At 33.6% G+C, this 22939-nt stretch overlaps 1 protein-coding gene across 4 annotated transcripts; it reads left to right on the top strand.

Moving 5' to 3' along the window:
* The first annotated feature begins 1971 nt into the window (after positions 1-1971).
* LOC107455845 (mitochondrial amidoxime-reducing component 1) lies at positions 1972-22146 on the top strand. Of its 4 annotated transcripts, none has more exons than XM_016073559.5 (8): positions 1972-2117; positions 9289-9516; positions 11931-12110; positions 15807-15990; positions 18447-18590; positions 19835-19899; positions 20048-20119; positions 21953-22146. In XM_016073559.5, exons 2-8 carry the CDS (start codon positions 9305-9307, stop codon positions 22098-22100), a joined length of 1005 nt encoding a protein of 334 aa, XP_015929045.1. In that variant the 5' UTR covers positions 1972-2117; positions 9289-9304; the 3' UTR covers positions 22101-22146. The 4 variants fall into 4 exon arrangements, with proteins under 4 accessions (XP_015929045.1, XP_015929044.1, XP_087024542.1 ...); XM_016073558.4 differs by lacking the exon at positions 1972-2117 and adding an exon at positions 4734-4872; XM_087168416.1 differs by lacking the exons at positions 1972-2117; positions 9289-9516 and adding an exon at positions 4734-4872.
* Positions 22147-22939: the final 793 nt, after the last annotated feature.

Raw genomic sequence — 22939 nt, 5'->3', positions numbered from 1 at the left:
CGCCTGTGTTTTCTTCTTTATTTAAATGCAAACTTGTTTTGAAGTTTAAACAACTGGGTAAGTATATGTCTCTCATGTGAAGATTGTCTCCTTGTATCCTGTATGTAGATGACGCACACACAAATTACGATTTTAATACCAAAAATAAAACTGGTGATAAATGGTGACAAAAATAAATGGTGGGTGGTTGATACAAAGTCAGCTCTCGTCTAGCACAGACCACAGTGCCGACGCAAAATATTTTCAATTTAAATAAAAACCAAACAGATTTTAAAGACACCCATGATAGCTCATACAGTACTTCAGAGTCGTGATGGCTCAAGGGATCGAGAGCTCGCCTTCAAATGACGTGAACCGAGTTCGAATCCCAGCGATAGCTGGTCGATACGAATTCCGCATCCGGCTGGCATCGACCACACTGCTGACGTAAAATATCAAGCATCATTGGCTGCGGTCAGTGTGCTGGTGGGTGAGCACTTGAATTAGTCTGCATAGAGACCGAGGGTGTGCGGTATTGGTCCTCGTTATACTGTTCTACCGTAAAGTGCTCGATTTCGCGTGTAGGTCGTCGGGCTACCAAAGCAGGGGAGTCATCCCTCTACAGCGGATCTAAATTGCGATGGCATGTCTTCGGATCCTCTTCAGGGATGTTTTCCAGACCGTCGCCAATAGCTCATTGTGCAGCTCTAGTGTGACGTAAATAAACTACAACTACAAAAAAATATCTTCAGTGGTATACGGATCATGGGTTTGAGTCCCTTTGACGTCAGGCTAACAGTGGGAGGTTTTCGTGGTTCCTCCTCCATGCAGCGCAAATGCGGGTTAGTTCCATCAAAAAGTCCTCGAAGGCACATTTCTATCCCAACACTTGATCCAGGAGATTTCTGGATTGGGTTCAAAATTACAAGGATACGGAGTTGAACATTATTAGTCTTAAACCCAAAATATTGGGTAGGCTGTTCAACAATGGTTATAAAATGAAATTAAAAGCAGTACAAGTACTACTTCATAATTGGATACACTTACGTGTTGGAGCCTTTCTGTTGTCAGTGGTTTAAACACGTATCTTTAAAATTTGATTGGGTTTATTTAAACTTCTCACATTTTTATTTAAATTGTTTGCCTAAGACAGTTTTAAGCAGTTTTGCTTTCAGCCGCTTATGGTGCTTTTCCATTTTGGCTTATTTTACTAAAATTCTGGTCTTCATTTTTGTTTAATTTAATATTTATACTTATATTAGTAAAAATTTTTCAGTAGTAGGCGGATCATTGGTTTAGAATCCCCTTGCCGTCCGGCTATAAGTGAAAAATGTTCGTGGTTTTCCTCACCATGTAACGCAAATGCTGTTAGTTCCCTCCCCCCGTAGGTTTAGTTCCATCAGAAAGCTCTCCACGAAGACTAGTCTGTCCCAATATTGATCCAGGAGTTCTTTTGTCTTCTGGGTTGAATTTAAACCTGCAATACTATGGAGTTAAACATTGATAGTCGTAAACTCAGAATTGGGTCGGTTGTTTAACGCCAGCAATAATATAATAAAATCTAGCAACTAAGTAAGCCAACAGATGGTGCTGTTGACTAGAAAAAACTATAAAGCACAGTTTTCCAAATTAACCAGCTTTTACAGCAACAGCATGGTACAGTCTGAAGACGAAATTGTCAGACAATTGTGCAAATATTTCAGTCGGATTATATTCTCGTATATAGCAGAAAACTTTCTTATAGTTTTCCTTTATTGTGCCATTTGTTGACAAATTTTATAACTATTTTTAAATCCTGAGTGAGGGAAAAAATTTGGGTTTTTGTCTGAGTAGAACGAAAAATCCATTTTATTTTTTAGCTGATTTTTAAAATTCCCCGAACTTCCGGAATGCTCGATAATAAATATAATTTTAGTGAGTTTATTCCCTACTTTTTTGCATTCTATCAAAAGAAATGTTAAGATAATTACGTAAGTTAAAACCATACATTAGAATTGCCATTCAATCGTATCGAGAATGTGATTTCGAATTTAATCTAGCTAGGTTAACAGTTTTTTAGATTTTAACCTCCTATCTTTAAACAAATCAGATATTATTCAAGTACTTGCTGCAATCGACAGGCGTATACATCCTATTTGGTATAGCTTTAACGTTATTTTTCCTTCTCTTGTTTTTCTACACTGTTTATAAGTTTGAACTATTACTATTGTCATACGCTTATTATGAAATGTATCGATTTATTATTCGATAAATCAGACTATTCAAGTTTACTATTTCTTACATTTTGTTCAAATTCTGTTGTTTGCATTGCGAGATATCTAGATCAAAGTTCAAAAGTAAAATTTTTTTTTTATTCTTCTACGGAAAGATAGGTTTAGCATCTTTTCTTTGTTTTTACTTTGTTCCTTTCAAAAAAAATGAATAAAATAAAATAAACAAATAAGCTGAATTCTATTACAAAATAATACATTTTTCTTTTTGCTCACGAGCTTTAAGTTTTTATTTAAACTATTGAGAGTATTTTGGTTTTAAATAAAAAAATGTAAACTTTTCATTTTTTTTGTACCTTTTTAACTTCATAATTTTATATAATTTTATAATTTTATATAATTTTATAATTTTACATAATTTTATAATTTTATAATTTTATAATTTTATAATTTTATAATTTTATAATTTTATAATTTTATAATTTTATAATTTTATATAATTTTATAATTTTATAAAATTTTATAATTTCATATATTTTTAAAATAAAATTAGAATTTAGGAGCTTTGGAAATTAAAATTAAAACCATGTCTTACGCATAAAAGACGCTACATTATTTATGTAAAAACAGAAGATTGCTAACGCTGGACCACTTTTTTTTCGAGTCAAATTTAGCAATTTTATAGTTTTGTACATGTTAATGTAATTATATTTATTTATTTTTTTATAACCGTCCTTGAACAGCAAACCCAATTTTTTGGGTTTACGACTACTAATTTTCAACTCCGTAGCCTTGTAATTTTGAACCCTATCCAGAAGACATGGGAACTCCTGGATTAAGTATTGAGAGAAATTTGCCTTCGTGGAGGACTTTTTGATGGAACTAACCCGCATATGCGTTACACGGAGAGGAAAACCGCGGAAACCTGCCACAGTTAGCCTGACGGCAAGGGGACAGTAACCTACTGAGGATATTTTACGCGATCGTTGTAGTCGGTTCAAGCCGGATGCGGAATTCGTATCGTCCAGCCATCGCTGGGAATCGAACCCGGTTCACCTCTTTGGAAGGCAAACGCTCTATCCCCTACGTCATCATGTTTCATGTTAAAGTAATTATTATCTTTCATACAATGCATATAGAAGTTATAATTATAAAATGTTGAATAGTGGTGGCTCAGAAGATAGACCGCTACTCCAAATGAAATGATCCAGGTTCGAATCTGGTCGATACGAATTCCGCACCTGGCCGCAGTGTTGACGTAAAATATATTCCGTGGTAGATAGATCAGGGGTTAGTATCCCCTTACCATCAGGTTAACCGTGGTAGATTTTCGGTGTTTTCCTCTCCATGTAACGCAAATGCGGGTTAGTCCCATCAAAAAATCCCTCACGAAGGCAAATAATTGATAATTGAGCCAGGAGTTCCCTTGTCTTCTGGATTGGGTTGAAATTTGCAAAGCTATGGAATTGAACATTGGTAGTCGTAAACACAAAATATTGGGTCGGCTGTTCAACGACAGTTAAAAAAGAAAAATAAAGTCAGTAAAAAACTGACAAAAGCAATTAACTTACATGCTCTTTATGAGTTTAACCCTCGTTTAAGTGGGCCATGAAATTGCTATCCTACGAGTGACCAACTTACATATATGTCAACTTACGAGTGACCGCTGTACAGGATGGTCTGTATTCACTGCCCTTAAGATAAATCTTTAGAATCCTTGTCTAAAATTGGAAAATACTAGTGAGCTCGGCCCCTGCTCGTTGATGCTCTCCCATCCCACGAAAATTGCTTTGCAATTCCTTTATGGTTTGCTTTTCAAACCATAAATTAATAAATTATGATAATTAAATTTTACTTATGTCATTATATCATGCTAGTAATAATTTACCATTTATCTAGAAACATTCTTGGCAAGGGTTCTAAACACAATTATTTTTATTTTTGTTCGAAATGCTGCTTATATATATGCTGCTAAAATTATTTTAAAATTTTTTTGCGCATGCACAGTACAAAAGAACTATTTTAAATGCTATGTCTTGCGCATTTTTTAATAATTGTTTTCAAATTTTAAAACAATTTTGTAATTAATTTTAAATTGTTCTAAAAAATTTGTTTAATTTTACTCAGTGTTTTTGAAGTTACAATAACAACTTAAGTAATTGATACAAGATAAAAGCTTATTGCTTGATTTTCTGGCATAGGATCTTCAAAAATACTTCTTTACTTTCGTAATTTATTGTCGGTCTCTCAAACCTCGGAAAGCTTTAAACTTTATTGTAAATTATGAAAAATAGCATGAACTAAATATTTCTAATACAAAATAGTTCTTTAGGTATTTATTGCGAAATTAAAAGAAGAAAATCACAAAACCTGAAAGCGCAAGTAGGATAGTGCAAATGTATAGTAAAAAGAAATTTATGTGGACAAAAATTTGAGGCAATATTTTTTATTTATTTATTTTTTGCACGTCAACGCAAACGCTAGAAAATAACAGTGACACATCAAGGTCATAAAAAATTAAACAATGTTTATACGTTTCTATAACCAAAGGGAGGTTAGAAATATAATTGCCAGTCCTTATACGAACAATCTGTTTCAATCTGTATCCTTGTAGCGGAGTTAGGAGCGGTTTTTTCTGCGTTAATGTATATTACCTTGAAAAATGTTTTCTTGCTGCAATGAGGTAAAAATTATTAACGTTATAGATTGTGTAATACTAATAAAATGTTATGTTTAAATGTATACAAATATCAATTTACATTTAACTTAACATTTTATTATTATTTGTGTGTGTTTTATTGCATTTAGGATATAACATTTTATCTTATTATTAACATTCCTTCTAAACAAGTATTAAAAAAATTAATCTTACAAACATAAACAATGAATAATATTCTTTTGAATAGACATGTTCTTTTAAATTCTTTAACATGTAAATGTGTCAAAACATATAAAAATATATAAATTAAAAACTAAAATTGTGATGTCAAATTATTCATCGTTACAAGGTGTCGCGAGCATAGTTTTTTTCTTCTGTGTTTTAAATTAAAAAATATCAAGTCAGAAATTTCAAACCTAAATTACATAAACTATAGTCTCTGGCCGCATTATTAGACGCACTATAATATTCTATGTAAAATCTTAATTATCAGGTGATACTAAACAGCTTTATTGTTTTTACGAGGCTAAAACCGGTTTGTACTTGTTTATGTTCGTGTATCAATTAGTTAACATTGTAATGCAATACGTTAAAAAAATAATATATTAATGCAAATAGGAAGCATATAAAAAATCTCCTGAATAAATCCCATTACATGTATGTTTAAATATAAAAGTATTGCATATAAACTCGTGCAAAACATGTCATTATTAAAACACTACAATGCGTCCATTAATTTGGTCTAATTATTCAAATTTATTAATATAATACCTGATATAATAAATTGTCCATATTTATCGACTACGGAGTTGAACTTTAATAGTCATGAACCCATAAAATTGGGTCGGCTGTTCAACAACGGTTATAAAATAAAATAAAACAGTGGGGAAAAAATTTAAATTTGGTTTCATTTTATCATGTATGTTAAAAACCTTCAAAAATGCGATAAATATCTCTTATTTCAATTAACAGTTCGTTTAAATATTCAATACACAAAATTTTTCATCGACGTGAAATGACAATCGTCACTTAACAAAACAGTGTGGTTATTACGAATGTATCAAAATATTATTATTCTATTCAATTTTCCACTTTTTTTAAAAAAAACAATCAAATCTGAATGAATTATGCTTCATATTGCAACTTTATAATGCAGAAAAATTGTACTTCCTTTTTGTCAAGATTTCCATATTTTTGGAAATATTGAGATAAAAAAATTAATGGAGAAAAAAAAAGCTTTTTTTCACAATTTTCAATTGCCAAACTATTGATCTAATACTTGAATCAACGATGCCAAGAAGAATTTTAACTTCATTTGATGTCCCCGTAGTGAACTGATCGTTAAGACACGGCGCCCAGCGGATCACCAGAGTCAAACATCACTGACTGCGGTCAGTGTGCGGGTGGGTGACCACTTGAATCAGTCTGCGAAAGGTCCGAGGGTGTGCTGTATGGGTCGTCGTTAAACTGTTCTACCGTAAAATGCTTCACTTCGAAAGCAGGTCGTCGGACTACCGAAGTGGGGGTGCCATCCCCTCTGCAGCAGATCAAAATTGTGATAGCAGGAGCATCCTCAAGGATGTTTCCCAGACTGTCGCTAATAGCCCATTATGCAGCTCTAGTGCGATGTAAATGAACAGCAGCAATTTAATTTGATTAAATCATACTGAAGAATTTCGATACTATTTTAAAGTTAGAATAATAGTTTGAATTTCATGAAAATAGCTTTTTTTTTTCTTTTTTTTTAAAAGATTTGCATCAAACATTTGAAGTAAAAGTTAATTTTGATTCGAGTAGAAGATACAGTAAACAAATTGAACAAAAAACTTGAAATTTTAAATGTTACCTGTCATTGTGTACAAATGTATCATCAAGAATATGTAGTAAAAAAAAGTATTCAAGATAGACTGAGCAAGCTTACCAGGAAAAACGAGTGATTTCTTCATTTTAGGTAGCAATTCTTACAATTTGCTCACTAGGAGATTGTTGATAACGAGGGGGATCACAACATTGTCTAAAAATAAAAATTTTCTAACAGTTTATCTATTGGAATTTAAAATAAAATTATTGCTTCCCGGTCCTCCTAAGACTTACAATCACAAACGACGACAACTCACGAAAAATATGTCCGCTTTCAATTATGATTAAGTGCGAAGAGTTTACTTTAACAGCTCTGTTTTACCCATGTCTGTTAAGGTAGGTAGGTAATTTATTTACGTCGCTTAATGGGCTATTGATGACTGTCTGGGAAGCATCCCTGAGGATGATTCGAAAACATGCCATCGCAATTTCGATCCTCTGCACAGAGGATGGCTCTCCTGATTTGGGTGCCTGTTAAGAGGCTTGTTTAAAATCGCTAGATTGATTGAATACTTTGTACTTTTTATTTACGTCAAACTACAGCTGAGCTACGGGCTATTTTCGCCGGTCTAGGAAACATCCCTGAGGAAGATCCGGAGACAACATACATACATCCTATCCCTTTTTGCAGGGAGGTAACATTCACAAACCATCCATCTATCCGCAGATCGTAATTTTGACCTGAACAAGAGCACGATCAATCTCCGATCAATTACCTCCAGAGATATTGATTAATGGGAACTTGGAGAACTTTGAGACCCCGACAGATTTAACGTGCACCAGTCGTAAATTTGTTACTTTGGCCATCGGGGATCGAACTCACAGCCTCTCGGACAAGGGCCCAACGCCCCCTACAAGACAGGCTATCCCAGCCCTCAACTTGATGAATAATTCGAAGTTTTCAATGAACAGCCGTGGTGGTTCAGGGTATAGATCGTTCGTTTTCCAATGAGGTGAACCGGGTTCGAATCCCAGCGATGACTGAGGGATACGAATTCCTCACCCGGCTTCCACTGACCACAGTGCTGACGTGAAATATCCTCAGTGGTAGATGGATAATGAGTTTGAGTACCCTTGCCGTCAGGCTAACCATGGGAGGTTTTCGAGGTTTTCCTCTCCATGTAATGCAAATGTGAGTTAGTTTCATCAAAAAGTCCTCCGATAAGGCAACATTTTCTCAATACTTGATCCAGGAGTTTGATTGTCTTCTGGATTGTGTTCAAAATTACAAGGCTGCGGAATTGAACATTAGTAGTCGCAAACCCCTGTTCAACGACAGTTTTAAAATAAAATAAAGTATTCGTTGAAGTTTTCGTCACTTAGGGATCATTCTCAATGCATTAAAGAAATCTGCTTCAGAATACGAATCTGGTTGGTCGGATTTTTCGCTGGTGATTATATTTCTCTAATCAGGTTCAACTCGTATGCAATTTTTTTTCTTCTGCATTCTGATTGTTGTTGTTGTTGTTAATTTACATGCCATCACAATTTTGATCCTCTGAGGAGGAGATGGCACCCCCGCTACGGTAGCCCGACGACCTGCGCGCGAAGTTGAGCACTTTGCGGTAGCACAGTTTAACGAGGACCAAAACCGCACACCCTTGGTCCCTACGCAGACTGATCGAAGTGGTCACCCATCCGCACACTGACCGTAGCCAGTGATACTTGACTTCGGTGATCTGCTGGGAACCGTGTCTTAACGATCAGTCCACTGCGGGACTTCTGCATTCTGAAAAAAATAGCTCTTTAAGGACAAAGCCCATTCATCAAGTGTTTTGAAGGTAGCAGGTTCAATACCTGTTGTAAACCTGGATGTTATTTTTGACGTTCCTCTGTAATTTGTAATATCTGTTTTTTTTTTCAATTCGGCAAGCCGTTCGAGCATGCAGGCCAGAAGGTGAAGAAATAAATACTCGTAATAGTGTTCTATTTATTTTCGATAAATTATAATACTACATAAATGATACGTTACCAACGTTACGATGTGTGTACAGGGTATTAAGTGTATCCCTTTTATTTGAAAAGACGTTCGACCTTTAATTATCTAGGTACAGAAGAAGAAGCCGCAGCAGATAGTTTTACGGATCAACACACACATATCGGCGTTTGTTACTGTATGTCTACGTGGTTCTCTGAGGATACTCTGTATTAAAGTAGCACGTTTAAAGTAACTCACAAATCTCAAAGTCTTTAACCACACATTATTTGATCAGCCACTGTAAGGACCGAGGATGAGCAGTATCGGTCCTCATTAAACTGTTCTGTAAAGTGCTCGACTTCGAGAGCAGGTCATCGGACTTCAAAGCAGGGAGCCATCCATCCCCTCTGCAGAGAATCAAAATTACAATGGCATGTCTTCGGATCATTCTCAGGGTTGATTCCTGGACCGTTGCCAATAGTCCTTTATGCAGCTTTAGTGCGACATGAATAATGTACCTATCTGCCATGCGTTAAAATCCTTTTTGCAATAGATCTTTATGTCAAAAAATGTTATTTTAATAACAGATACGATTCTGTAACAGATGTGAAATAACTGCTGTAGAAAATGATAGCCATCTACAATCATAAATTTCTTTACAGAAAACATTTTCTCAAAATGCTTCAAGTATCGAAGAGCTGGATAGTCCTACCACTGTTGACTGTAATTGCTGTTGCAACTTTCATTTGGAAGAAAAATAGACATACTTACGTAAGAGTTGGAAGAATAAAAAAAATATTGTTTTATCCTGTCAAATCTTTGAAAGGAATTGAACTCTCTGAAGCAGAATGCACTGAATCAGGATTTGTAGTTCATGGATTATATGAACGGTATATCTAATATTTTAATTTACTTTCTTAAACAACCTTTATTATTTTTACTTGTAAAAGATTTCATTTGGAATGTCTTGAATTTGTTCTTTTTCGTATCCCACAGTGGAATGATCGTTAAGATTCAGTTTCAAGTCGATCACCAAGGTCAAACTTCAATGGCTGCTGTCAGTGGGCGTGTGGGTGACGACTTTGATCAGCCTGCGTAGGGACGCTTATAAAACTCGCTTGCACAAAATAATTTTTTAGAACGTAAAAGTCAAGCATCAACTGGTTGCGATCAGTAAGCGGATTGTTGACTACTTTGATCAGCCTGCGTAGGGACTGAAAGTGCGTGATATCGGTCCTCGTTAATTTCTCCTACCGTAAAGTGCTCGACTTCGTGCGCAGGGTGTCGGGCTACCAAAATGGAGGAGCCATCCCCTCTGCAGAGGATCATAATTTGTGATGGTGCGTCTTCGGATCATCCTTAGGGAGACTTCCCTGACAGTGGCCAAAAGTCTTTTGTGCAGCTCTACAGCGATAAGTAGGTAGGTCCTTTTTTAAGTCGAGCACTTTACGGTAGAACAGTTTAACGAGAACGGATTCAGCGCACCCTCGGTCCCTACTCAGGCTAATGAAAGTGGTCACCCAGCCGTTTACTGACTACAGCCAGTGATGCTTGACTTCGGTGATCTGCTGGGAACCGTGTCTTTACGATCAGTCCAATGAGGGACCAGCTCTAGTGCGACGTAAAATAAATACTACGGCTGCTTTTGTTCCTTGCACTAATACTTTTTTCTGTTTCTGTCTTTCAGTGAACCGGTGGCTAAGGATCGTTCTTAAGAATCACGTAAAAATGAAAATCAGGTTTCAGATATTTTTTCAATTTTTATTTCATTTTATAACCGGTCGATGTTGAACAACAAACCACGTTTCAGCTTATGGCTATCAACATTCAACTCCGTGACCTTTAAGTTTCAAAACCAATCCAGATGAGAAGGGAGCTCCTGAATCAAGCATTGGGACAAATTAGACTTCTGGGGGGGGGGGGGCAAGTCCTGATGGAACTAACTCGCATTTGCATTACATGGAGAGGAAAACTAGAAAAATCTCAAACAGTTAGCCCGATGACAAGAGGATTCTAACCCATGATCCCCTGTCGTCCTACTGATGATATTTTACGTTAGTACTGTGATCGGAACGAGCTGGGTGGGGAATTCGTATAGTTCATTTATTGCTATGATTCGAATCTTGAGTCAACTTTTTGAGACTAATCCCTGAGCCACGAACAGTTCTTAACAATGTAATCGTTGTAATAGAACGTTATCGAGAATTGCAACAAGTAATAAAATTTTTTTACTTGTGTGTAAATTTTAATTAAGTTTATATTGACTTTCATTTTCTGTATCATTGCTTAAAGTTAATTAACAACGACTTATAAATTATTTGTACTTTATCTCGTTTAACGAATGGGCATTTAATTAGTTTAACTCCTTTTAGAAATTTAAATTTAATTATTTAGAAAACTGATTTTGAATGTAGAACAATATTTCCACTTAAATGCACCACTACAATGATATACCGGCAAGTGACATAGTGTGATTACATCGATTCTGATTGATTTTTGAAGCAGGGCATTTGTTTATCTTAGCAACTGTTCTTTCCATTCTATTTTGAGTAAGCCAAGCCCACCAAGTATGAATTTCTTCTGTAAGTGACACATTCCAAATTCTTTCTCAAAGATTTTAATTCTTTCATTATATATTTACACAGAGACTTAACACAAAGGCAGGCATGAAGCCATGTGGAACATAAACAAACTAATTATGAATCGAAGTTGCCAGGTACACAAAACAAAAGTGTATCACGGTTACAATAAAAATCATCAGCAAATAATAAATCTAAGTTAAGTAAAAGAAGTAGGCGAGAAAGAATTGTATTTCAACTAGTTCGATGTGAGTTACGGCTTTGCATTTAATTAACTTATAATTAATTAACATTCTAACTTATGTAGAGAAGCTTAGCTCAACTTACGTCATTTTGCTGATAAATATTAGCTAGCGCTGACGTCATGGGTCACATGTGTAGGTATGGAAGTCCTTCTTCTTCTTGAAGTACAAGCACCCAGTTGTCCGTTGTAACAACTTATTACTTTATAAGTTTTTTAAAAAATATTTTTGGAACTTGTTTTACTGTTGCATTTTAATTTTAGAAATTAGTATCAATAGAATGATTTAATATTCTTTTTGTTTTAAGTTATAAATTATTTGCTAAAAGTGCATTTATTGATTTTTTTTAATTAACTATAACTAAGTAATATGCATTGTATACAAAAAAAAAAAACCATTTTCACCCATTAAAAGGTACATCTCGTTTGTTATAAGGGATTTTCAAAATTGTTTACTAATTTTAAATTATTTTTTTCATTTCAGTTCATTTATGTTGATGACTAAAGATTTAAAGCTTTTATCGCAGTGTGAAGCCCCAAAGCTATCTTTACTAACACCAAAATTCGTCGATTCTAAACTTGTAATTTGTGGCCCAAATTCAGATACACTGACTTTAAGCATAGATTCTGTTCCAAATAAAAATCACGAAATTATTGAATATTGGTAAGTACATTATAACATTATAACTTTTTTTTTTATTTTAACTGTATTTTAAATTTAGATTAAAGTGTCAGGAATATCTGCATTCATATTTACTGTACGAATTAAGCTAATTTTCGTAGCTAGCGAGCAGTTGCTATTAAATTTTTTTGCAATTAAATATTTAAATTCTCGTTTACGCGAATCATAATAAACTAAATTCAACTTCTGCAGGAGAAAAAGATCTTTGCTTTGTTATTACTTTTGTCCAGCCAGAGTTAATTTTGTAATTTCTTAATCTATCTTTTGAAATCCGAAGCTTTGAATAATTTCATGGAGAAATGAGTAGCTGAGGAAAAATGAACTCCTAAGAATTTTTTTTAAATTCAACTAATTAAATTTATTTAACTTTTTGTTATTTTAATTAAATATAAAAAGACAGAAAAAAACACAACTGTTAAAATTTATATAAATTTTGCTAGAATGTAATTGAATGCTTCAATAAACTATTTTGCAAGCCAAAATTTGTTATGATCATCCATATTATACTGCCTAACGACCTTATATGTAATAATACAAAAATGTAGAAAGGGACTAAAATGTATTAATTTATTTTTTTGTGTCTAACTTTGTAATTTTAGATGAGCAAATAGTATCTCACATGCTGTAGAAAATATTTTTGCAGTCAGCTGTGCCATCTGTAAATGAACTTTGTAGCACCGTTCATCCTTCGTAATTTTCGGGAAACTCAGTAAACATCACTAAATACAGTGCGCAAAAATACGCTAATAAATATATAATTGCTGAAAATATATCCGGTATGCGCATTTAGTTATACAATAGTGAAAAGCTGAAGATCGATTATAGTTTCGAGATTATTAGTACGAACTTACATTATGTACACTACCATAGCAATATCCACCATATACACTACCATTAGCATATCCACCATTTTTTTCCATTCATCGTCTGTGAGTTCATTTCACGTACACTAGGAAGTACTGCTTAGCTTTCACAAGAACTCCTCCAGACGTCATACTCACGTGTTCTCTGTTACTCTGGTTACGCAGGCCGCTCAATTTGAATAGGAGTTTGGAGATAACAGTTTTATGTTATTCTAGATTGGGAGGATTCGCGATCGCAACGAACTATAGGGGGCGTTCTTCTATGAGACTAATACCTGCGATTTCTATATGAACAGTCATTCAGTTACTCTAGAGACGTCGTTAATGTAGCACGCAGCATTGCAACGTTCCTTCTTTATTGTGGCTAATTGAATTTAAGAAAGAAAAATGCTTGATATTCTTTCTTATGCAAACGAAAACAAAATGGTATCTCTTTTTATTAGAGAAGGAATATCCAAAACACATCGGAAAAATATTTGTACATTAACAGAAAAAAATATGTATATTCTTATAAGAGTTAAAACCTAATGCCCGAGAAATAGTTTTACTAAATTTAATGATATAACATGAAAGGCCCATTTAAACTTTACATTCTATAGTTTTAAGAATCATATTACTTCAAAAATTAAAATGAACAAAAAGTATACATAAGCCTCATAATTTTATGAAATTTAATTTTGTAAACAAAGTTTTTTGACAACAATTTTTATCAAAAAATTTCAAGTTTCAATAAAAATCATTATTTAGAAACTAAGAAACGTAAAATAAAGAATGCTGACGAAACAAAAACAAAAAAACAATTCTTTTTTGTCGCCATTTTTAGTGCTACAAAAATTCGTCTTTGGGATTTGCCAAAAACAAAACAAGATGCAATTGTATTTTTTTAGGAGGGAAATATTTTACCGAAAAAACGAAAATGCACCAATTCCCACAACATAAAACTTTATCTTGGTAAACGTCCGTTTTGGAAATGTTATTTCATTTGGAATCTTATTTATCAGAGTTCATATGGCGATATGATTGTTTTGAATCTATGCTAAACTCTATATCGGCTCATTTTCCACTTAAATCCGATTGACTATTTTGATTTTAAATAAAGTGTTTTATTTTATGAAATGTCGCAAAAATTTTAAGTGTAGTTTAGCGGCACTTAAAAACCCCCAAATCTGTAGCGGCGGTGGCGTTAATACGTAGTACCGAATTTTTATTCCATACTTTTCTGAATCATATTACTTCAAACATTGGAATATACAAGAAGTATACATAAACACATAATGTTATACCATTTAATTTTTCAAAAAAAGTATTTTGAGAACAATTTTTATCAAAAAATTATAAACTAAAAAACGGAAAATAAAAAATTCTTAGGACAAAAAAACGATTTGAAGAATTCTCTACATTGAAATAAAAACTTTCATATTGTTTCTTTCTTTATTATTCTTATAGTTCTTAATCAGACGTAAAAAACCATTCTGTAGAGAGCCATCATCAAATGAAAAAAAAATATTTACAGACAAATTTTTTATTGTAAAAATCATTGCACTTACCTGATATATAATTCCCGGAGAATTCCAAAATGATAAGTTCCTTGTTTGAAAATTTTATTCTCAAATAATAGATACATAGTTTATCCCTTCATTACTTTTAGATAACATACTACACAGCAAAATTTTATAATTGATATGAATTTGAATATGTAGCTAAAAACAGAATAGCTGAATTCCAGTTGAACTTATTCTTTCAAAACTAAAAAATACTTACCAAGAAAACGATTAAAATTAATTAAGAATCAGCACAAATGGCACTATTTCAAGTAACTTGGATAATTTTCTATTGTTGTTTTCCGAATTATATGGATACAGAAATATATACTATTCTATAACGAAGAAGAATATGTTATAACTATTACAATTCTGTATGTTCTGAATTCATATTTATTCACTGGAATGACGAAAGTAATGTTGACTTCACTTTAATTCGTAATGAATTGAAGACAGAAGAAATGCATTTTACCTTAATACACACATCTGTAACAGTATCCGAAATCGGAAGTCATCAGTTGCAAGTTTGTTGATAATAGAAATAAAAAATTATTGAGGAATTTTTCTTCAAATGTTTGGCGTGTTCTGTTCCTGAAAGATTTACTAATATTCTGGAGATTTTTTTCAAGTTCTTCGGCCTTTTCCTTAGGGAAATTTTGTTTCTTATTTGCTGCTAAAAAATGGCGTCTTTTTCTGTCAATGATTTCGATGGAACTAAATGAAAACGTGATAAATTAATGTCTGATATTTACAGGCTCCCGCTAGACGGCGTACTCGAGCGTTGCGATCGCGAATAGTGTCTAACTTTAATTCTACTGCATTAGCAACAGTTTCACTCTTGTTTCCATGGCAACAGATACCCTTAGTCGTTCAGTCAGAGTTCTCTTTAAAACTGGACAGAAAGCGTTGAACTTATTATACTCTTGGCAAATAGAATAATCGACACAAAGTGACGTGATCTTCCCTTTCTCTGTACTCTACGCTTCTACGTTCTTGTTTTTCTGGCAATTTCAACTTCTTACTGAAGCGTATTTCCATCTGGCGAAAGTAAGACTTGTCAAAAAAATTCTGAAATCGTGAAAAGTTGCGACTTTTTCCCCCGTAAGCATGGAAAGGTTGAAGTTTGCTTACTTTTGATGATAAGGGAAAATCCAAAATTACTATAAACATGCTTACGTAGCACTTGAATGGCCCTTTATTGTTCCATTTGTTATATTATTTGTCATTTTGAAATATTGTTAGAGACTAATGTTTATTTTTTATATCTTCCATAGCATGAAATACAGATTCCTTGGAGTAATATCATGTGTTGTTGATTGTGGTGATCATGCCTCAAGATGGTTTCAAAGTTACTTAAGCATGCCCGATATTCGTTTAGTTCGCTTCTTTCCTGATTTTCCTAAGCGAAATCTAACATGGATACCGTCATTTTTCTCAAAACTAAAGAAGATAAATCCAGTAAGGCACAACTTTCCTTAGGATTTATTCATGATTCATAAATGTAACAAATTTAAATATCTTTAAGGTAAGCATTTTAAGTTTTTCGACTCTTTTTCGCCGAGGAAAAAAAATTAAAATGCCCTTCACTTGAACTAAAACTGTAATTTTAGATTATAAATACAATCCTTTCTTGCAGAATAATCTGGGTTCCAGAAAGAACAAATAACTGAAATATTTTAAAAGTTATTAAATTTTTTATAAATCTTCAATTTGACGAGACTTTTCAATTTAGATACAGATTATCGGAATCATGAAAAAAAAATTTTTACTCATTTTTATGAGCTCAGGTAATTTAAAAGTAAGCTTTTAAAATTTGAAAATTTAATCTAAGACGCTTTGCATAGAACGTTATATTGACTTACTGCGCCATTTTTAGAATAAGTTTAGAGGACGCTGGCTAAACTTGATCTGACAATCAGGAATAACTTACGAGCAGTTTTGAAAATAGCAGAATATTCGCAAAAAAACATTTATTGAAACACACATTAATCCGCCCTTGATATGTAGTTTTAACAGGAAATTATAAATGTAGTATTTGACTATAGTTCGTTCACCAGGAGTTGGCACTTGGCTCCACCTCCTCGGACGCAGAGTTTATTTTAGTGCGGAAGTAAGAGGAGAAACATCTCCGCCCTTGAAATTGAGACAACCCTTAATGTGCACCAACTCTAATAGTGAAATCTTTTTCAGCCACTTACTTCGCTTTTTCATCTGCTATTATACCTTTCGTCACTCTAGCTAATTAAATATATTTTAAATTAAAAAACTGCTGTTTTCCCAGCAAAATGACTCAAAAAGGACAAATTATTCACTCTAACGAGAGGAATATCATCAAATTTATGAAATATTTAATGTTAAAAAAATGCACAAATAAGATTGCGAAGTAAATATTTTTCACATCCTTCTCCCAAAAATAGCAAAATAGTATCGTCGGATACCACGTGATGAAGGAGGAGCCAAGAGTCAACTCCTGGTGAACGAATTGTGTATCCGTTAGGAGTCGCAAATAATGATTTAAGTGGCGAAAAAAATATATTTTCAAGGTTTGTTGTTGTTGTTAATTTACGTCGCACTAGAGCTGCACAATGGGCTGTTGGTGACGGTCTGGGAAACTTCCCGGAGGATGATCCGAAGACATGCCATCACAATTTTGATCCTCTGCGGAGGGGATGGCACCCCCGCTTCGGTAGCCCGACGACCTGCGCGAGAAGTCGAGCACTTTACGGTAGCACAGTTTAACGAGGACCAATACCGCACACCCTCGGTCCCTACGCAGACTGATCCAAGTGGTCACCCACCCGCACACTGACCGTAGCCAGTGATGCTTGACTTCGGTGATCTGCTGGGATATTTTCAAGGTTTAACTTATAACTATTGAGGTCAATAAGTGTAAGGAAAAGACTGCAATAATCGAAATGCATTTTATTTGCCAATTGAACTAGAATTCATCTGCCTTTTATCATAAAATTCATCCACTTTTTGTCCCCTTGCTAACCATCTTCAAATAAACTGATTTCAATACCTTCTTTGACCTTATTGAACTCAATAAATGTTTGGTTAGAGTTTAAGAAAGTTATGTCGTCACATCTTGTCACAATCTTCAATGGATGATCTTATTTCTAGATTGACAAGGTGACTTCAGACAGACTGTCAGATCTTTCTTATATAATTTTTCATGATCATTTTTCACAAAAATGATGACCTGATCGCCATCTGTTGCATTTTGAAGATTTCGAAGTTTTGACTAGCCTATAACAATCAGTTTGCCCCAAGAGTTATGACACAGTGAAGATAAGCCGCGCTGTATGGTTACCGTCCGACTTGAAATTCATTTTTTTTTCAGAATCAGCTCCCCTTTCATCTTCATATGCGCTTCTCACATCAACTTTCATGCAAATATTTTTTCAATGAACTAGCTGCCTTCAGCGACCACCTATTCCGGATTTTGAATAAGTAGAATTTCATCCATTTCGAGATTTAAAATCGTTCAGTTAAAAATCAAGATAATATATGTAAGTATAAACTCTTCTTTCTCAAATGAGAGTTCTACCGTAAGGTGATCGACTTCGCTCGCAGATCATCGGGCTACCAAAGGAGGGGAGCCATCCCCTTTGCAGAGGATCAAAATTTGCGATGGCATGTCTTCGGATCATTCTCAGGGATGTTTCCCAGACGGTCGCCAATAGGCCACGCTGCAGCTTTAGTGCGACGTAAATAAAGTACCTTTACCTAAAGTACCTAAAAATTTTAGGTGTCTAAAATTGTCCCTTTAAAACTGTCCAAATTTCACGAACAATTTTGGAGTTAAAAGTGACACATTTACGAACACGAACTCTTCCTTTTATTGTTATGGATTTATTTATTTTATTCGGTAAATTGAAATTTGATTTAAAGCATTTTGCTTTATTTGACAGAAAGATCTTCAAGATTTAGCAGCGGTTCACCTTATGTCACAATCTTCAATTGACGATCTCAACTCTAGACTAGTTGATAGACGTGTTTCTCATATCAACTTCAGACCAAATATTCTAGTCGATGAATGCGCACCATTTGCTGAGGTAAATATCAACCACTATCAATAGGACTGTGTTGGATTAATTTAAGTGCTTTTATTTAAAAAAATTGCATAAAAATTTATATTAAGGGGAAATTATTTCGATTAACTACCATTTTAGTTTTTTTTTATTTACTTACTTTTCATTTTTTTAAATTATTTTTCTAAAATTAACGTTAATGATTTGTATCTAAAAATCGGGAATCATAATAAAAATCACGGCCTTTTGATTTGGTGATAATTTTAATTAAGTTTTGCTAAAAAATTCGTATGCATGGTTGGACCTAGCATGGTTGCAAATAGCATGGTTGGGCCTAATCGCGTGTTGGTGTATGGCGTATTATAGTTACATCTATTAAACTTGGTTTATAATGACGCTGAATAGATTTTCATAACAAATTTAACTGGATACCTCCAAGCGAAGTCACGAGTATGCGTCGAAACTTATTGGTTATTGAATCATGACTTAAGCAAATGCTTCGATTTACCTTCGCGTGACGTCGCTAGTCACGTGAATCTAAATGTAAACCGATCTAATGTAAAACGCTAATCTAATCCGCTATCTAAAGGTAAAACGAGCAAATCGTTACGATTTATGGTAAGTTTACAAATAAAACTGTGTTTTTACGTAAATTTGAAATATTATATTTTACCTTAATTGGGTACTTATACTTCAAGAAGAAGACCTCCCATACCCCCACATGTGACCTATGACGTCAGCGCGAGCTAATCTTTAACAGCAAAATGGCTTATTAAAGTTTCTCTACGTAAATTAGAATGTTAATTAACGATTAGTTAATTAAATACTGAGCCGTATCACACATCGAGTTAGTTGAAATATAATTCCTTTACGTCTACTCCTTTTACCTTACCAAGATTTATTATTTGCTTATGCATTTTATGGCAACCATGAAATACTTTTGTTTTGTGTACCTGGCAACTCCGATTCATAATTAGTTTGTTTATCCTCCACGTGACTTTGTGTCTATCTTAGTCTCTGCGTAAATATATAGTGAAATGATTGAAATCTTTGAGAAAGAACTTTTTTGAAAGAATTAAGAATGTGTCGCTTAAAATAATTGATACTTGATTGGCTTGGCTTACTTGAAATAGAATAGAAAGAACAGTTGCTAACGTAAACAAATGTCACGTTTCAACAACCAATCAGGTTAGAGATACCCATACTAAGTCACTTTCAGGTATTCGATTAAAGGAATTCATATAAATGATATTTTCTACTATTTATAGGATTCATGGCATTATATGAAGCTTGGCAATCAATGTGAAATGGAAAGAGTTATTCCAGTAGCCAGGTAAGAGAACTAATTTTCCGCATGTTCTATCAATCCATATCTATCTTTTTTCTCCACTTTACTGCTATTTTTTTTTTTTAAATACTCAGTCTCTTTTTAGATAAATGATTCAACTCTAATTTTATTCTAGCTAATTTTATATTTTCAGATGCTTGATGACTACTATGGAACCAGAAAAAGGGATTTTGACGCAAAATGAGCCAATGGTGACTTTAAGAAAGTAAGCAACATTGATCATAGTTTTATTGTAAATAAAAGCATAAATAGTTAACATTAGAAGATTTTACCATGTTAATTATTGATTATCTAATCTGTCTCAAACATATCTGAATACATTTTACCAAATGTTTTTATTATTTTTGATAAATTTAATTACTTTCTTCAAAAGCACTACAGCCTATAACAAGCCAAGGCCGTTCCAATAAGCTTCCTCTAACGGGCCTGTCTCTACGCAATGCAAAATTTAATACTAAATGACATTTTTACGAAGCATATTTTTTAAATTTTTTTCATTATTACTATAATTAAGGTAAAATCAAAGCTTACTTTTAAGATTCAATAAAAGCTCTTAAAATTTAAATAATTCAAGAGAATTTAAAAATGAGCTGATTAGATTGTTAAAAGATATTAAAAGGCATTTAAATATTGGTTTATTTTCAATCTATTTACCCAATCTTTCATAAGATTCATGTAAAACATGTTAAATGGTATCTATAAAATGTAGCAGTAGTGTAAGATTAAGTTTCTTATTTTAACTACCTCTTCACTTTTGAAAAAATTTACTTAAATTAAAAAATTTCTATTACAAGTATTTTATGATTACAGTTTATCAAATCCCATAAAACAAATTCATCTCAACTAGAATGGCAAAATTAAGTTCGCTTCACGTTTAAAATGTGCCATAAAAACACAACTCAGAGTGACTTGCTATAAGTTTGTTTCATGGATAATGACAGTCATAAAATTCAAAGACAACTTAAACAGCCTGTCAGGCTAATTTTAAGTTTGTTTCTTGTCTCATATGCGTCAGTTATAGTAATACAGGGTGTGTCACAATTCCCTCCGGGATTTGGAAAGGTTGTAACAGACAAAACATCACCAATGCATCAGAACAAATTTTACCTAATCTGATTAAAAAAAAAACATAATTTTTTCCCACAAATGTTTAATATAGGTACCTTTGGGGAGCCTCAGACTTCAAGTCTGTAATAAAAGCATGGCCACACTCGGCTCAACCAACACCTCCTAGAAAAGAGTAGGCCTCTGCCTACTCTTTTCTAGGAGTAATATCCTTTAGTAGTCCAAACGTAATGACATATTTCGTATTCTCAACCACTGCGCAGCTTAGGACCCCGAACGTAATGACATCTTTCTTATTTTTCAGCAACTGCGCAGTTAACTTCGTCACATCGGACTACTAATTTGATCCGTGCTGAGGCCTTCCTTATTCTAGGAGGTGTTTGCTCAACACGTAATGATTAATGGTAGCAGTTGTGATCCTTCTTCCCAATTCTGCTAAATCACGTGGCAAAAATACACATTCATTGATGTAATCCTGAAAAAAGTAAAGAGTTAAGTCTGGAGAGCACGGTAGTCATGGAAGAAAACAATTGTCGTCGCCATGGAAGTTCAATCCAATGACGAGGTATCTCGTTATTTAGGATTATTATTATTAACTCGTCATTATGGTATTAACGTTTTTTATAACATATAGGGTCTCCCATCTTGTTGAAAAATGAACGACACAGAATTTCTATAATTTTGGCATTAACCACAGTTGCAGCATATTGAGGTAAACAATGCCATTTACTGCAATTTGACTAAGATTTAAAGTCTACCGCGTTCCCAAAGGTTCACATATTCAACATTTGATTAAAAAAAAAACTTGTGATGCTTGTTTAGCGGGAAAAAGAAATTAGTCGGTGTATTTATAATATTTTATTTGTTATAAACCCTCCGAACCCTGGAAGTTATTGTAACACACCCTGTTCTTTGAATTTAAAAGTAATTGTTTTAATGTATGTTATAACTGTTTTTTTTTTTACTTTTATAGGTACAGAATACCTCGTGATCCAAAAATATTGCAGATAACAGGTGCAATACCTTGTTTTGGCCAAGCATGTTTCCTGTTACGAACTGGAACAATCAAACTACAAGATGACATTTTTGCCACTATTACCAAACCTTTTGACACTGTATAAATTAAAATAATGCTTTATCTATATCAATAAAACATAATGCTTATAAGTATGTGTGTATGTACCTTATACAATTCCGCAATTCTAAACCAATCCACACCAAATTTGGTCGCTACATCGCAAAGAAAGAATTTTCTATAGAATTCGATATATATTTTATAGAGCAGTGATGGCGTTGGGGATAGAGCATTCGCCTTCAAATGAGGTAAACCGGGTTCAAATCCCAGCGATGGCTGGTCGATACGAATTCCGCCTCCGTCTTGCACCGACCACAGTGCTGATACAAAATATCCTCCCATACGGATTATGTGTTAGAGTCCCTTTGCCGTCAGTGTAACCGTAGGAGGTTCTCATGTATTTATTCTCCATGTAACGCAAATAAGGGATAGTTCCATCAAAAAGTCCTCCACCAAGGCAAATTTCTCCCAATACTTGATCTAGGATTTCCCTTGTCTTCTGGACTAGGCTCAAAATTGCAAGTCTACGGAGTTGAATATTAGTAGTCTTAAAGCCAAAAATTGGGCTGGCTGTTCGGTTATAAAGTTTTAAAAAAAATAATCCTCAGACTTAGTCTGAAAATAAAATAAAATCTTTCTAAATGACGAGTCATTTACGTGTTAAAAATAATATATAGTATTTATTTTAAGGTAAAACCAGTCATCCGAGTTTCTAAATTAAGTGATTTTATCGATTAATCGCAATAGAATATTTTGTAACAAGTTATATTTTAATATCGAAAAATTAAAAAAAAGGCTCTATACTATTCAGTTTTCTGTCTCTCCTGTAAAATTAATTTCAGTGGAGAGATAATCGGTTTCGCAATCATCGATTCAATTTTTTTA

The sequence above is a fragment of the Parasteatoda tepidariorum genome, chromosome 7 (genome assembly GCF_982258835.1).
Source record: "Parasteatoda tepidariorum strain Cologne lab strain chromosome 7, Ptep-v5.0, whole genome shotgun sequence".
Taxonomy (NCBI): domain Eukaryota; kingdom Metazoa; phylum Arthropoda; class Arachnida; order Araneae; family Theridiidae; genus Parasteatoda; species Parasteatoda tepidariorum.
The sequence above is the reverse complement of the archived record's forward strand: the minus strand, read 5'-3'. Positions and strand labels throughout refer to the sequence as shown.

Bases quoted from the DNA above. Each gene is read 5' to 3' on its own strand.
- LOC107455845 (XM_016073558.4), top strand. The intron at 19,900-20,047 runs GTAAGAGAACTA...TTATATTTTCAG, and splicing joins AGAGTTATTCCAGTAGCCAG to ATGCTTGATGACTACTATGG. The intron at 20,120-21,952 runs GTAAGCAACATT...TTACTTTTATAG, and splicing joins CCAATGGTGACTTTAAGAAA to GTACAGAATACCTCGTGATC.